Source organism: Varroa jacobsoni, unplaced genomic scaffold, assembly GCF_002532875.2.
Source record: "Varroa jacobsoni isolate VJ856 unplaced genomic scaffold, vjacob_1.0 scaffold_821, whole genome shotgun sequence".
NCBI classification, from domain to species: Eukaryota; Metazoa; Arthropoda; class Arachnida; order Mesostigmata; family Varroidae; genus Varroa; species Varroa jacobsoni.
Window position 1 is genome coordinate 407,549 of NW_019213723.1, and position 17,766 is coordinate 425,314.

The window sequence follows — 17,766 nt, forward strand, 5'->3', positions numbered from 1 at the left end:
GTTCCACAACATTTGAAAGCTGGCTCGCCTGTGTTATGTTAGCCAATGCAAAACTATCTGAGAGAGCTTCATGTCTATGATGTTACCCGCGGTGCATTCAAACGGCAGTTTATTAAAGCTTATTGGAAATGAATAAGCAGCCATGACCTTCACCTCATGTAATTACAAACATAGCTTATTTCTATCTTTTATAAATTCTTCCGCGTCGTACCCGTGTACACTTTTGTGAGAGCCAATCGCACAAGACCAAGGCGGGGCAGCAACAGGCACTTAGGATGGGCAAATAACTTTAAACTAATAATGCACCTTCAGTTAAGGCACATATTTGTACGCGAGTAGTAGCATTACGCAGTACAATTTGTTTAATCGGATTTGAAATCTGTACATCATGCAGATCAACGAATATCGCCATATCCGCTTCTGCGATTTTGTCGTTAAAGAATTGACAATATTGTCTTCTTAGTAATAAGGGCTAACTTTAATAACTCAAAAGGGGTTACTGATGAAATCGGTATATAGTGGAGAATACACGGCTTTTTTAGGCCGTACACGAGTTCTTATGAAAATACAGTTAAACGACAATGGAATGATCACACGCCGAGGCAGCCTTTTATGGGAAAACACGTTAATTCGCTCATCTGGGTAAACCATTGTGAGAGACAAACGGGCCGGCTAAAAGGCCATGTAAACGCCTCGACATTGCGTTGTATATCGTTTTTATATACTAAAGAGAGTTATTTTTTTTTTGTAACATCTAAAATAATACAATTTGACGGTAATAACTTTTTTAACGTAATGTCTTTAACGATTTTTACTTTTTTGGCAGTACGCGATTTCCATTCAAGATCATCAGAACGACAAAATGTTTATAAGTGATCTTAGTGATAGAATAAGTATCGTTAATAATGCGATCCGCTTTTCTGGCCGTCTCTTTCAAATAAAAAAAACATGGCCTCATTGCTATAATGAGCTGTGGAAACTGTGCCGACTATCTTAACATAATATTATTAAACTAGATCTACACTATTTCGATCAACGACCTTCCGCCATTTTCGACAGTGCAATAATCAAAGCACTGCGATTTCTGAGCGATAACTGTGATAAGTAATTTTTGCATCTTCTGATTAAAATTCAAATTGGCACCATTAAGGGAATTGTTTATAGGCCGAAACAGATGAAAGTCTGATGGTTTTCCATTCAAGTTTTCCAGGCCTAGTTTTACTAGCTAAGTAGAAACGCATGTGGTCCGAGATTGTCCGAGTTGAAGAGTACGCCTTTGCTGTTCGCCAATTCCGATCGATTTTTTTTCAGTAGTTCGTTGTAATTTTGTTAGTTATCAGACAGCAGAGGTCTGAGCCGACCATCTTACCAAACGACGGCACAATTCCTTTCCGATTCCGCCAAACATATAACAATACCTTGTTTAGCGTCAGTTCGCAGATGGAAATACGATCAGGTAAATTCTGCCCCGTCAATTGGCGTGACATACGAACCGCAAGCTTTTTTTTTCCAGCCATGTTCGTTCAGACGGCTTCAAGCTGTGGACTTCACTTCTTGGCAATATTATCGAAACCCTTCGAACGAAAATGACGAAGTTACGTTTCGAAGCACTTGTTCCAGTATCACATCTTGGCCATAAGCGGCACAAAATTTTTTCTTGATATAATAAAATTATTAAACAAAGCAAATTTTTGTAAAAATTTCACTCATTTCTAAGGCACTCAATGTTAAATAGGAATAAATGCATTCTAATAATTTTAGGGCATCAGTTACTGTTGATCGTATCAGCTTCCGAGTGACATTAACGCCAACCCGACGCGATTCATATAGCCGAAGATTTCGAAGCTGCCTAATGAGAAAAATTATTAATACCTTTTTTTCGACTAAATGTTTGTCTCCTGCGTGTGTAAAGTGAAAAGTTTATCATTAAATTCAGGAGGATAACAGTAGGTCAACAACGACGCCTGTTTTTATTTTTTCTTAATTTTAATTTAAAATAGAAATCTACAGATATTTTGAATCATATTAGGAATCCTCTCAAATCAAATAGCATAGATAAAGCGTGACTATATTGTTTTCATGGGCCACGTTCCCGAACTCTGTCATGTTCCATTCCTATAAACGTGTGTGTGTGTGTATGTGTTAAATAAATGCACCAGTTGTTCACGTTATAACGCATTCATACCGATACTTGTAATATAAGGCAAAAAGTTTTTTCTTTTGTGTTGGTCGCAACCGTTATATCAAGATAAAAAAAAACCTGCTTAAACCTCCGCAAAGTTCAAGTGGCTTGACAATCCAAATGCTGTAGTAGCTACGTAGCCATCAAGCTTCGGACCACAATAGTTCTCTGTCTACATATGTCACACTAACAGTATATACTGCAATGGACATAACCGCTGTCAAATTCAACTATCAATCATGTTTTTACACCCATACGGATTGCCGAGTCACGCGTTATCGATCGTTGTAGATCCTGTGCGTGTCTGAAATAAGCAATCGTCCTGCCATCATAACTTGGACTGCTACTGATGATGATTCCGTCACAAATAAACAATCCTGCAGCTACAGTTCACATGGTAGCGTACGACGGGCACATCAAATGCTGAAGCATACTTGTTGACGCTGCCCCTGTGCTTATATAACGTTTGGCCGATGGGCTGGCCTGATGGTCGCGGTCAAGCAGCCAATGAAGAGCTCGATAACTCGCACCTGTCGCAATTCTGTGGCTTAGAAGCCGTTCAGCCTACCGACTGCGAGAGTCCGTGTGTCTATGCCGGATGTACATTGTAGTCCAGGGCAGCGGTTGCTATACTGGCTCCAGCAGCTAAGCTAGCGGCCATAGCTACAGCGGCAATGTGAGGTGGCCTAGATTTGGGCCCGGCGACCACCTCAGTGATTATCACTAGTACCACAACCAGTATCATCTGCTATTATCGGCTGTTGCCTGTTTACAGCGAAGGCCCGTTCAGACGCGGGCCAATATTGTCGCTTACAGGCACTGCTGCGTTTACGGTAAAGATGACTTCATTGATGAGGCCACACTCGTTTTACCCCTAACCGGCCTGCAGGCTGGTAACGCTAAATACAAAGAGCTATCCTTAGTGCTTGGCTACGAACTACGGTAAATAAACTAATAGGCAGTCGCTAAGATAATGTACACGTGGGCACGAGTGTCAGAGCAACGCATGCCACAGCACCGACCAAACCGTGGAATTTTGCAAAATCAGAAAGGTTCCATAGTGATAGAAGTGAACATCGGAACGCCGTTTGAAGGAAAAAAAAAACTGCTCATCTCAGAGTCGGTGATCAATAGTAGTCTTGTCCAAGTAGCGTTGGGATTTATAGTTGAAGCGATCGTTCTACCAGGAACAATAAAGAGGTTCTTTAAAACGTTATAATAAATGGGAGTTAGGAAACATCAGTTAATAACGTAACGGTTGAATGTTTGATTGTTTCTTGGAGAATAGTTCTCTAGAGATCGTGTGTCCTAGTTGCCATTGTTAGCATAATCGTAGAGCGGCAATGCAATTCAGTTCATTGAAAAAAGCCTGAAGCCTTGAGTGGCTTGATTGGCGAAGCATCGGTAGACATTGTGTGAACAGCTGTTAATTAACAACTGAATGAAGGGTTAAGTTAGGAACGATACAGAACCTGATGAGCACGTTTCTTGGCTAAGAGCATAGAAACCGAGGAAACTCGGGAATACTGAGCAGAATGAGATTCGATAGTCTAAGGTATCAGCGTCTGAGCAAAGCTGGGTATGCGCACTGAAAAAATACATCAAAGAGAACGTTTCACGAACTTCGTTTCTTCCTATCGGCTTGTAGGTCTAATAAAAACAATCAACAAGTTACTAAGTGCAAAAAAGGTAGAGGCAAAATAGGCAGAGCTGGCACAGGGTCAGCGGAATCGACAGATGGATATTGAAATCGATCGAATGTAGGACAGAAAAGAATTATTGTTGAAAGCCGTGATTTTCTAGAATTAAAATGCCATCATCGTTGCCACTATAACTACAATCATTGTCATTCCCAAATGGGCATAAATCCATAATCTGCTGTCAACGGGAAGTGATAGAAAGGCATATTGAAGAAAAAAAGGATATTAACGGCGCTGATTGCGCTTATGGCATTGTTCGTCCAATATTTTATAATGAAGGTCATTTGCTGAAGGCATATCTGGTCCTCCAGTTTCCGTTTCTCTCACTGTTTGCGTGCCTCGGCCTCGTGAGTCCTTAATACGGGAGGTCCAAAGGCAATTTTCATCCATTTTGGCATGCTAGCAAGCACGTTAATCCCTACTTCTATATAGACAAGGGTCGATACATATATATTGCGGTGCATGTGATAATCTATGTACGTTCGCGTTATACTATATATGACTGTACCATATCGTAAGGCATTTTCTGCATACCCTCTGTTCTGCTCTGAGGGCTTTCAAGCGATGCATACAGCTCTTACGAAGATGACAAGGCTATAATTTGACTAAGACGCTTGACTTACTAGTGAACGTACAAGTAAATAGCAATGGATAGGCTATCAGCGGTTGTGTTTTCACTTTGTCTGATCGCCTGGACAGCAAATACTTCGTGGCCTCGCTATCGAGGCGTCAGCATATCTGAGTTTGCGTCCATTCGTGTTCTTCACTGATCAGACGGTTTCACATATTACTCGTGCTGAACGTGGGTGTACACAACGATGAGCCAGACTTGAATGGAACGGCCTTCAGCACGCTATGTATAGCCTCTCGCGCGCATACTCCGAGAGACGTCAGCGTATCATCTATGTATGTACTCTATTGTTGATAATTTGCGAGCAGTTCATACGAGAAATATATATTAATAATAACAATAATATAAGTAGTGACGGGATTAGTAGCAGCAACCTCCGTCGGCACATTTTGTCATACGATTTACGCGTCGGCTTATTTTGGATATTTACTAGCGTTGCTGGCTCTGTTTCTTTTTTACACGTATTTGTTTTTAAGTCACTTGCAAGCTATGTAATAAACACAATTGAACAACAATAACAAGAACAACCGTCCTATGTGTCTATGCAGGCAACTTATTAACTAACTGGCTTGCTAAGTTAGTGACCTCCGATGTCGGACAAGCCCTTAAGACCGCGGCTCATTGTTTGTTTGCATGGCTCGGCGATGCGCCTGTCATGTGTATGGACCGCCTGGTTTGATCCGCGCTAATGCACGAAAGGCAGTCGCCGACGGTGGTGGCCAACCTCCACTTGAAAGTCAATGGCGCCATGCGTCAGCGCCAGTCATGGCGTAATGGTTGATGTTACGCGATCGAAATGCAGAGATCGTCGTCTGCCCAGAACGTGCAACGTCGCTCCTTCATACATACACAGCTCCCTTTTGGCAAAACCAACAACTGAAAAGAACTCAAGGACTTTGGCTCCAGTAGCAAAGCTTCGGGGCAAATGCGGATTAGCGATACAAATGACTTCTCCGATAACAGCCACAGCTGTACCAGCAGTAGCGGCAACAGCACGAAGAATAATAGTCTGGACAACAATACGAGACGATTTGCGTCAATAGCGGCGACCGGATGTGGCTTAGCGCCCAGCGTGCCCAACCCATATACACACGCCAACAGACGAACTGGCAGACACCCAGAGCTGGAAAAGCTTGTACGGTGACGCCAGACGCCAGTGACCCTGTCTGGGCGATCTAGTGATGATGAAATGAACGTGCGATTTAAAACTAAACCGGAACACCAGTTGCGACCCACAACTACTTACGACAGTTGACGTCCATGACGTCTGCAACGTTTACGTGACGGTGATGTTTTTGTGCCATCTGCGTTGTGTTAGGTTTGCGCGCTACTCTTTTTTTCACTTTTGCTATTAGCATAGACTTTTAGTATGTACTCGCAGTAGAAATATGCCAGGTTCACCTATTTTACTTCTCCCGACTATCGCTGTACATCATGCACGGAGGCGACAAAGCAGTAGGACGACGCGTCAGGTTGACAGGATTCGAGAGTTGTTTCAACATCGGCGCCCGTGTCGTCATGAATGACCCATGCGAATGCCTACCTCTGACTGAGAGAAGCTGACCGTGGGTAGTCTCAAAGACTTACGACGAAGTGCCGGTATTTAGAAATAAATGAATTGTAACATTCTAGTCGCGGCCCTCTATTCGTCAGTGTACTTTGTTTTGCATCACCTGAAGAGAGACTTATCTCCATCTCATTTCCTTGAACGCATATTCGCTAGCTATCTCGGTAAACCCCTCACTGAACGGTTGTGGGTAACCACAGTGTTGGAAGTGGCGGCTGCGAGGCCGTCGTGCCATTGGTGACACACCTGCCTTTATTGTTGGAGCATATGTGTAATCTTGCAAGGCGAACCGTATTCTGGGACGAGCCTCGCGTCGTTTACAAATAGCGGCCTGGATAAAGGGCGGAGTCGTGATAAATATTGGCGTTTCTGACTCAGACGATCGAAATGAGTTTCGAGCCGTCGCAACGTCATAAGCAGCGGCAGCATTGGGGTGCGACTGCCCGACGCGCCCAACAAGAGCGACGAATGACTGAAGAGAAAGACAAAATGAAGACGGAGCGGAAACAGCAGCAGCCGAAGGGCAAAACGCTTAATGTAGCCCGTACTCACGACGCTTTGACGTTAGCTTTCCCCCTACAAAGGAACTATAATGCTGTGACTATTGGCAGATGGCTTTGGCAACAGCAGACTTTCCGTATGTGTTCGAGTGCTCTGATACTTCAAAGGAGCAGCGAAGAATATTTTTAGGTAGTAGTTTTAGCTACAGAGATATTTAGTTTTCGATTCTCAGTAACACGTTAGAAGGCTATCGATGATTTTTTGCAGTTCCTAGATACCTAAACGCGAATACTCATATTCATGATAGAGTTTACACTCTTACCATTAAGAGACAATTGTGAAGAAAGGAGTTGAATGGAGATGAGTGTCGGTCGGTAAAGGCGTAGGTATCGGTACTCAACCAGTTGTTCTGATAACCTAATCTATCTTTTGAGAATCATGGGTATCTGTGAGGGAAATCCACACGCGTATTTGTTTTGTTGAAAATGTAGATGAAAGAAGTTCGCATGTCTCCAAATAAACTTAGACAAGCGTGTCACGCTGAAGCCTAGAAACATCCTTATATAAACTTTTCCGGTTATTTTTTAGAATAGGTACGAATCGCAACACGATGCAACTTAAAAGTTCCGTATTTTTAGAAAAGGAGTTTAAATTGCTGGGGGGGGGGAGCTTAACTGGCATTTTATATCGATTTGGTTTACAGTAACCACGACTACCTACATTTACATTGTTTTTTTTTTGGTGATGTTCTCCAGCAAATAAGCCTATTCGCGAGACTCCCAGCTGGCTGATTTTACTACCATAGATAAAGCCAACTGAAGAGATTCAATATCCTGCTCCGTATAGTTCAGTGTTAACTTTGGAAATCCTAACAACAATTTGACCATGCTTAAATCTGATCTCATACACACGCAGTACTCGATATGAGCTAGTAAAGAACGGCAAGAGGCTCTCAAAGACAAATATGCTTGAGTACTCGAAAATTTACCCCTGTACTGCATATCATTTCGAAGGCCTTCAATGTTAAGGACCTCGTTCCAGTGACCGATATTGCATAGGCCAGCCAGGAATCGCTCTTTTGTTATGGTTAAGACTTCGACCGTTGCGTACAGTTCACGAGATGAATGACGTTTGTGTAGTAAAAACAGATATTCGTTGTTGGGGAACTGTAGTTTCTTGGCGGACAAGTTTGCCGTTTGCGGAAGATGAATATCTATGTGACGCCGATCATTCAGCAGCGACTTGGTCCTAACAACGATTCGATCCGGGCTCGCTTTTTAACGAAAGGAACCAGTAATACAAATAAAATCGGCTAAGAAGGATGTGTAAATTTAATTATATTTCACAAATCCCGCAATCTGCGACGGCTTCCATTATTAATTCATTTGGCAAACTTGCTTCTATTGGAGTGATTTTACAGGTATCGTCCTTAACAATCACATACTTGAATATCGGTGAGTTCTCCTGCTTCCATTTGTCTTTGGTACCAAATCCTTGCCAGCTTCAGATGGCACCGTAGTCTACTATCCATGCCATAGAATGCCAGCTACGTAATATAATTGGCTAAAGAGTACTATAATTGATTTTACAAGATAATTTTCACCTGTGGTCCTACGTTAATGTCAATCCTATGTTAATGACCTCTGGTGGTCATTAATTTAGGATTGATGAACGTCAGAGGCGGGCGTCGATCTTGAGGCAGTGCTCATCTGCGGCCCAACCTGACAAAGTCGTTGAATTACACTCAGGAATTATCTAAAGCGTGGTAGGCTTGTATCTGCTATGATTGCGTCCACTAGAATGTTTCTTTTTATCGTCATTTCTAATTCCTTTGTACATGGTTTGTTTCACTCGAACTGTTTTTAAATAAGCATTTTCGCAAGTTTTCGCGAGTTTACACGATTTGCGTGTGGATACTGACAGAGATAAGGCGACAACTTCACGGAGAGACTGGCAGAAGAGCCTGGGAGTGGTGAGGAAATAATATCTGATGTTTTGTTACACTATACGGAAAGCTCTGCACCATGCTTCATGCAATCGAATGTTGGCCGTCGCTGTGCTATTGACTTTAGAAACTGTTCATGATCCTGCTGCTTCCTTCTTCACCAAATAAGATAAGGCTACGGGAAAGGAGTGGAAAGTCTGCGTTTACCCGTGGCGAACTGAGGTGAAATGTCTGGGAGAACAAAATGCGAAAATCATGATGTCGAAGAAGAGTTCTATCGACAAATTTTTCCATATACTAAAACGGAGGGGGTACAGCTGTATTAATCAACCATACAGAAATGAATTCTTTGCTAATACATAGAAGCAATAAGACAACCAAGCGACACAGCCCTCGCCATGATGATCGCCGAGAACTATCACCGTATCGACTTCCTTTTTCTAGCGTTTTGCCTATTGAAGTCTCCAGGGGATACGTGGCCGGTCTGTGGGTTCAGTAAATACGAATTCGACACCCCTTGTCCCGTGTGGGGTTACGGTGACCGGAAAAGGGATCTAGCAGCCGCGTTCGTTGTGAACAACATCAAGGTGAGCGGGCTAACTTATCCAATGAATCAATTTTTAAGGGTTTGACTTCAGTGGCCACATGCGGTCATCGTCTGGTGTACGATACGGTGCGCTGTTTTTTTCCGTGCCTTTCGAGGCAGAGCAGTACTTGTATTTGACTCGTATGAGCGAAGTCTTTGACAGTAAACCTTTGATTACATAGCTACATACAAGGCATTTAATACACAGGCTAATGTATCAGAATAGAACTTCAATAAAAGAATATAAAAATTGTCCGAAGTTCGTGTCTCGAATAAGACAAAAAAATTCCTAGTTCTCAACTATGTTCTAGCTAGTTTTGTTTATTTCTTGGCCAACCAAAGGATCAGCTATAAGCGTACAACAAATAACATGTGCACTTCTTAATCTTCTACGCATCTTTGAAAGAACGAAAAGCACACGAAAGCCACAAAAACGCACGATAAAAAAAAAAGTCCTGCAGGTGAATATTTCGATATGTGCCTAGCGGTAGCACCTATTTATCCTTTTCCCTTAGACGTACTTGTTTCATTTTACATACGCCAGAAATGTTTCCGTATTAATTATAATATGATTATCTAGTTAGTAATATATTTATTCGCTATAGACTACTTGCTGCTTAACTGCAACCTATTCGCTGCTCAAACCGGTACACGAAATAACGGTATTACTGAATGAGAGATCAGGAGCTGGTCCTTCGTGCCTCGTTCAAATCGAAACTAGAATCAATTAGAAAAGTTCATCACTACTTATACGATCGTAAGCCTCTGCAATAGCCAAATTATTTTATTTTACTCAATATAAACATCATTCAGCAGGACCTTTGCTATGAATTTTTACTCTGTTCAATATGTGTGCTCCTAGATGTCTAACTGTTTCCGATCGGACCTGTTCTCCTGGTTATATAGCTGTGTCTTCGATTATGCTTGTCGTACGTGTCTGCTACGAGATAATACCAACCTTCGGTTAAAATGCGCAAAGCAGCGAGGAATGATACAAGGGGCACCATATCAGTTTTGAACATGACGCCCGCGACCGCCCAAACTACTCATAAGACTGGGGCGCACCGTACGCTCCAGATGGTAGAAAGCACGTCCTTTCCTTTACGACGTTAGGTGCTACTGGGCTTTTTTCGTGTTCGATATATTTTTTTCGCAGCAAATGGTCCTCGAGGGGGTTGGCTATGATGGGAATAACGTAAACAAAAACTTCAGTCACTTTCTTTTGTATCATTCAGTTTCTCACAATCAGTCAACGATGTGCTTAATCACCACTCGTACAATAGCAGTTGTCACTGAGAGCCAATTTTGTTCGAAGTGAAGATAGAGTTTATCTTGGCGTAGAGTCGGGAAACTTCAGACGTCTTTCTGCACTTAAGAATCCAAGCCCAAGTCATCGAAACAGTTGAATGTTCAACCAATGAAATACACCGAAAATGAGGCACTATTCGGTAGCATCGAATTTGCGATCTGGCCCTTGAACGATTGGACAACCCGCACCAAAGAGCTGTGCGTCACTTTCACGGTTGACTTCGACAGGGTTTCTGTGTCGGCGATGTTATGCTATTGGTATTGGGATGCCTTACGCAGCCTACACAGATGACTCTATGCAGGCCTTTTCCCTCGGGCACGACCACAAGAACCGGGCACACAAATACCGACTGTAGCTATGCGATGTGAGCTATCCGGCAGTCGATGCGAGAATGTTGGGATGAGCTAATGGTATCTATGCATGGCTCGGAGATGATGGTAGACGATAGCATGCGTACCCGACGGCCCGTGGGGTTGACCCACCTGCGAGCTCCTTTGCCAGTACCTAGCGAACACCCTTTCCACCTGTGCAGAAGCATAGTTCTGGACTGCATTTCACGCTGGATATCTCGTTGATTTCGGATGAGCCAGATGACAAGGATAAGGACGAAAGCTGAAGCTGAGAGAACGTGTCGGGGTGGCCACGCGTCAGCTCAAATACAACAAACATTAAACAGTTGGCACACAGCGGCCGGTTAACGCCAGCGCGCTCGCTCTAAAACCGTGTCTAGTCACGACAGTGGCGATGACAACAGCTCTGGCATCGGGCAACAGTGAAACAGTGTTTCCGGTTTCCATTCTAGACTGCCCGCTGTGGCCCGTTCATCGTTGGCCCTTTCTATCATCACTACTACAACAAATAATGTAGCGTTCACTCGCCAGCAGCTGGCCACAGCCTTATGATGGTTGTGGCTTGCTGGTGAGTCCAGAGCACTTATCAACATACATGAGCAACACATGAACACGCTCATGCAAGCAGACACACACCAACCAGCACAACTATTCGTTCCGTTCATATCGATATGGACAGAGCCACACACTACTAAGGCAGAGCACCGTAGTCCCTATCGAGAGAGAGAGAGAGAGAGAGTTGGGGGTTTAGATAGGGGAAGCGCAACAAGCGCTGCAATCGTTCTATAGGCCGCCACACATATTGGTCACAGCAATATTGCTTGTCGTCGCGGCAGCTCTTGTTGCTGTTGTTGTTGTTATTATCATTGTCGATATCGTTATTGTTGCTGTTGTTGATGTGGTAACCACAACTGTTGATAAAGTCATTGATTCTGCTGTTAGATAAGAGGGCGCAACGGTGCCCACATGCGGTACTTGATGCACGGAATAGCGAAAGAGAGAAATGAGAGTAGCAACGAAAAAATAGGAAAAAAAAGGGAGCGTGAAGACTTAATAAAACCAAGTGCGTCCACTGGGGTTATTAAATTTTTTTTTCTACTAATACAGGTAGCGGCGGAGTGGAGAGGACAAACTGTTGGTGACATCGGCGACGAAAGCATTCAATGGTGCGCCTATTTTTTTCAAGCGACGAGATGGCGACGTCCGTGTGTTATTTTAATCGAAATCGACTTGGCTTTGGTTTGTAGCTATTCAACTAGAATAGAGCTGCTGATAAATACATTCAGCTAAAACGGATATTGTACTAGTCTCGTTCGCAGTGGTCATTTTGACACTATTTCGATGCACCAGCGACAACTATAGCGGCTACATCGGTAGGTGCATACTCTTAAGAGGGATCCAGTAGTAGGCAACCAGCCGACCGTCAAAAAATGCTTCGCTTTGATTCAAATTCAGGAGTATGTCTTATGATATGTGCCCATTATTGACAGGCCTCTAAGTATGTCCTAAGCCATCATTATCTTAACATAGACTTAATTATAGATAGAATTTTTTTCTTTATTTAGCTCAATTATAACAAGCACTTTGTGATTAAATTGCGGGGCAAAGATAATAATGCTGTTCATCGTTCAGTGGAACTACTGAAAAGTGGTACTTGTATTTGGGTTTATTGCATCACTTTAGAACGACCGTTCGTGCAAAATTTGCCATCGTCACATTTATCACCATATAATTCAATATGTGCTATTTTTGCTGAGTTTTCGGATGATGTATGCTGTTGTCGACTACGACACAACTATATGTAGTAAAGTTGCTTCAGTCATCAATATTCTGTCTGATTTCCCTGATCTACCTACACGCTGTGCAGGGTAAAATTATCAACCATCAAATTAATCATCTCGAAACCACAATTCATCCAACAAAACGTAATCCGGGGTCTTCCTGTTTAAACTATTTCGTTAATGTACCTAGTAGTCACAATATTTTTCCAACGTATACCAACACAAGATCATGCTTTGCGCTGTTGCCGTGTTCGTAAGTAAAGGTGTTCGTTAATATGTGTGTCATAATGGCTTGTAGTAAAGGTCGAAGCTTTCTACGAAACTTGTTCAACACGGTTTTTCCATTGGACGTTTCTGACACAGGACGGCTTGACGTCGGCTCACTAAAACGTCTCTTAAAGCGCCATCAAGGTCTGGCTTCTATATGGTAGAGGTTGAAGCAAAAGCCTTCGCTGTCATGTAATGGCCAGCGGCTATATGGCTCCCCACAATATGGGGTGAACTGTGTTGTAAATAGGTTAGGTGTAACGCAAGTAGGGTGTAAGCTGCCTCTCAGAGGAAACGCACTGTGAATGTAGATACACACCGGGTGAAATACGGGTGAAAACACGAAATATGTGAAAAGCAGCATGAAGCGCTGTGCTGACGCAAAGATGGCGTTCTTGCTTTGTCCTAGTCCAGAGTTGGCGTATTGAAGTACACGAAAACTGCTTGCTCCACAGGATGTCAGATTTTCATTAACACAGGAAGCTACCTCGAAATCTGAGGAGTTACACCTCAGTTACGAACTCAGCTTCGTCGGTTTCGAGTTAATCAAGTAAGTAAATGCGGCCGCAAAATAAAGTTTCCCAAGCTCACTAACACACATAGCAGATCTTAGGAGATTAAGGAAGAAAACTACAACATACCTGCAGGAGGAAATCCTTTTCGTCAATGTTATAATAGTAATAAAGATACAAAACGGCGTGTCACAGACAGGAATCGGCCCGCCTCCATTATAAGGACTAAACAGAAAGTCTCTCGTAAATCTTCGACCCGAGTTGGCCTTCGCCTCCAGTTAGTTGTATCCTTCTGCAGAAATAAACTAAATTCTCAAAATGTGCGAAAGAATATACACCGTATATGAACAGACTGAGCCTGGTTATTTGTTTCATTGTGACTTAGAACGCCCCACGTCAATATCACGTTTACTTTCATTAGACGAGGGCGTTATTGCAAAATTTGCTTTAAGACGCTTTGCGGACATTATCATTACTTATCTGACATTAAAAAAGCGTTTACGGCTATAATAACAATGTTTATATCCTTAGTTTGTCAGTCTGTGCACGTTCGTTCCTTTTTTATGTCTACAGGGCAGAAAATAGACTTGTAGCAGGAATAGTTTTTACTTTTGAGGCTACTTCCGATTGATAGGTACGCACTTTAGGTAAAAATGAAATCGCGCGGCTGCAACTCCTTAATCGAGTTCACCCGAAAATCGGTACTGATGGTGTTGCTACATTTGGATGAGATACTTCTATGTCTCGATTTATGCTTGTACGTTGAATGACCAAAGAAACCCTTTCTATGATTCTTTCACTTCGTTCATTTTTACAGCGAAATCTCAATTCAAAAACACGCATGAGTTTTGAGAAAATACAAAACGTCCTGCCCCTACTGATTTCTGTTGTGCCGTAGAGACCTGCGCCCTCATTCAAAATGTCACTTCCTAACATAGATGAACTATCATGCAGCTTGACCGCGTACATGCCGTACCTGTGCATCGAGTTCGGATCGAAGGTTTCAGTCAGTGGCCTGCGTCTACGGCTATCAGTACCAGCTGTGGATCTTAATACAAATAGGCATTTAAGTTTGATACTATGCGTGCACATTTTGCTGAAACGGAATCGGTCTGAAAGCACTAATGAGTCACCAACGCATTGTCCAGATCTGAGCAACACCGTTGTGATGTCTCATCGTAAGTTTGACGACTGCGACACTTTTAGATGGCGTCGTTGCAGATGGCAAAAAACTATCGAAACTAACTGGTGCTCCAAACTCTGAACAAGGGAGGCAACTTTCAAGTTCATTTACGTTGAAATTACCTCTAAGATAAGATCGGTGTTCAGATGTGTTCAAATGTGGATAGCACGTTTATGATGTGTGTGTGTGCAAATGTTTTCACCTGTGTACGTATGTGTGTCAAGGTGTGGGTGCAATGTATTCTGGCACCCGGTGACACAAATGAAAAACCGATCGAAACGAACAGACAAAGCGGATTTGGCCGCCATGGCGAATGAACTGGACTAGTTGCTGGAGGCCGACGAGTCAGCCTGTGCAGCCCTGTAGGTATCAAAGGCAAACATCGACCATGCTTAAGTTCCGTCAGTCGATGAATCAGTTACAACAAGCCGATTCATTCGAGCGGTAGGGTCCCCCCTAACGACCATGTGATATTTGGAACAGTTGGGAATATCGACATGAAACATTTTGCCCACCCCACAACCCATTTCGTGTGCGATTGAGCAAATTAGATCTTTTCGAGGATGTGCTTATTGCGTGACGATAAATAAATCTCGGATGTGACTATAATATGTGCTGGGAAGACCCACTCTGGCTTCCGTCGGACATATACTTGATCGGATGACAATAACATTTGTAGCCTCATCTGAATTGTAGTCAGATGAGATTACAAACTACTCGCAAATAGAATCCATCTGCAGATTTTTGGTTTCCTTTGCGTTGACATGTTTACCCTGGTTAGAAGAATGCCCACCCGTCGCCATATACGAAACAACATTCGTGATTAAATAGAGATAGGTTTTTACTAATAATGTATAGGTTTGCTTCCCGGTTATACTTACTGAGGATACCGGTAGTCGCGACCGTGGTCTACATTTATCTAAATATAATTGCCGAACTTACGTACTCAGTAAAAGAAAATCATATAACGCTTATAAACACTCTAAATGGTATAACCCTAAGACAGAAAGCACGTTGCTGTGAAAGACGTAGGATCATAGACAACATCTATACCTTGCTTTTGTACGTAGCTACTGAAACAGTAAGAGATCTGCTGCTAGTTAAGGCGAAATATTTTTAGAGAGTATTTTTTATCGAGAGCCTTTCCTTTTAAAAATAAATGTTCTCCAATGCTATTCTTTTACCTCAATCTATATATGCACGTCAGCCAAACTTAAATTGACTCATAGATTTTGTACTATGCATATGTGTAATTTCCACCCTCTACGAAGCTGCTAGTTATATCGACAAATAAAAGTTGCATCAAACGGGCGCAGAAGCTGCAACGTATGATATGGTAATGAAAACTTACATCTCTAAATAAGGACTTTTGTTTCCTTTAAAAGAGCGACCGAAGCAAATCTCTATTTTTACTTTAGCCACACGACTGAACCACAAATAGCCCTTTTTTACTCTATCGTGGCGATGCTAGGGACAGCGACTTGTAAAAGCACCAGCCTAGACATATGTTTACACGAGCAATTGGCATTTGGTGCGTACAGATGAGGACACAAGGCTCACGGACATCAGTGCACTATGGCGTGGTGAGGATCGGAACAAAATGTGCTCTCCAAGGGTGTTTCAGTTCAGTACGCCAACGCCTAAATAACATGGTCGCGTTCCAACATTCGACAAGGGGGCAGGCCAATTATAGTCTCGTCCTTACCCAGAGCATGGGGGGGGGGAGGGGATAAGGATGGCTTTTTTCTACGGAGTGTAACCAAGACTATAACACAAACAAGAGCGTTGTTGGACCACTGGGAGTACTCAGATCAATCTGTGGGCTGGAAGAATGGCCGATACTTTCATATTTTCTGAGGTCAGCCAGGATCAGCGGGTAGGCACCTAGAAAGAAGCAAACAGTAGATGTGAAGGAACGAGTGAACGCGCACGCCTTATCTCACGACTTAACGTTTGACACCGGTTTTGCCTTGTCGGCCAGTTGCACCCCCATTGCCGGAGCAGCTTGTGACACTCTCATAAATATATTTCACTCGACGTCATTTGGAGAATACCGTGCTCCTCTGATGAAGCTTGTTGTTGACTAAGGTGTACGTCTAGCGAAAACAGACAGACCTTGGGGCAAGCAGCAACAAGCAAACGGAAAAGGTGGGTTAGATTTGCGCGAACGCACACGCGCAAATAATGGGCCGTCGTATGTAGGGCACTGGTCCAAGCATATGTACAATTGTACATACGGCGTGAGATGTGAAACGCTGAAAATGCTGACTGAGGTATTTTCAAATGCAGCCATTAGTACAATGTTCGGCCTCAACTTAAATTATATTTCAACGACATAAATATTTTAATATATGTGTGCATGGAATAGCCACAATTTGGCGAGAGGTGAAAGGAAGTAATCGAGACTAACATTTGTAATTATATTAGTTGTAATGTTGAATCCTTAAAACGTGTCTGTTATTTAGAGTTGTTTGCAGGAACCTCAAGCGTTCTTACAGACGAAATTGATTTCGACACAGCTGAATATTTTTGAGTCTTGTCTTTGACACCGCCGTTAGACTGTATGTCAGATGGCAAATTCCAACGCAGCCTATCTAAAGCCGAAAAATGGTCTTTTTTTTTGTTTAAACTTACAGGCACACGAGCAGTTGTGCGGGAATTACTAACGCATATTGCAACTTATGTTATTATCGATGTTCGTCACACGTTGATTACACCCCATACCCCTCCCCCCCCCCGTCAAATAGTTAAGATACAAATGGTGTAGAGCACTAAAGATGTAAAGTAGATTTAGAATTTAGGCAATACAAGCATGCACTGGGTCCTACGCTGGTTTCAAATACAAGCACAAAACAAAGTGGTACTCTATTCTGTATAAATGAAATCAAACGACCCAGACGTCTAATAAACGGAGCATGTTATAATTGTGTAAATAATAATAATAAGTGTAATAACAAATATTTGATACAGTGATCGTATCAGTACCAAAGCCTCCTTCCTTCAACCTACGACATGTCCTGTTTGGGAATTCGTTAGACCATGAGGAGAGAATACGTTTGACAAAAAAGCTGTCTTTCGGTAATAAATATTTCTGTACTCGAATAACCCGAAGTATTTCGACCCATTTTTTATATCATCTTTGCACATATTTATATTCATATATATATATATATATATATATATATATTGGACTAGTACAATAATTTTCGAATTTGGAAGTATGAAATTTTCATTCAACTTCACTTCATTAAA

At 42.5% G+C, this 17,766-nt stretch overlaps 1 protein-coding gene across 7 annotated transcripts in view; it reads right to left on the reverse strand.

The window, feature by feature from the left end:
• The window catches only part of nompA (no mechanoreceptor potential A), a 54,115-nt gene extending 43,290 nt beyond the window's left edge, over positions 1 to 10,825 (reverse strand). For all 7 annotated transcript variants that reach the window (XM_022839708.2, XM_022839703.2, XM_022839705.2 and 4 more), the window contains exon 1: positions 10,071 to 10,825. In XM_022839708.2, the coding sequence (XP_022695443.1) occupies positions 10,071 to 10,134 (64 nt within the window). In that variant the 5' untranslated portion in view covers positions 10,135 to 10,825. The remainder of the gene's footprint in view (positions 1 to 10,070) is intronic.
• Positions 10,826 to 17,766: the final 6,941 nt, after the last annotated feature.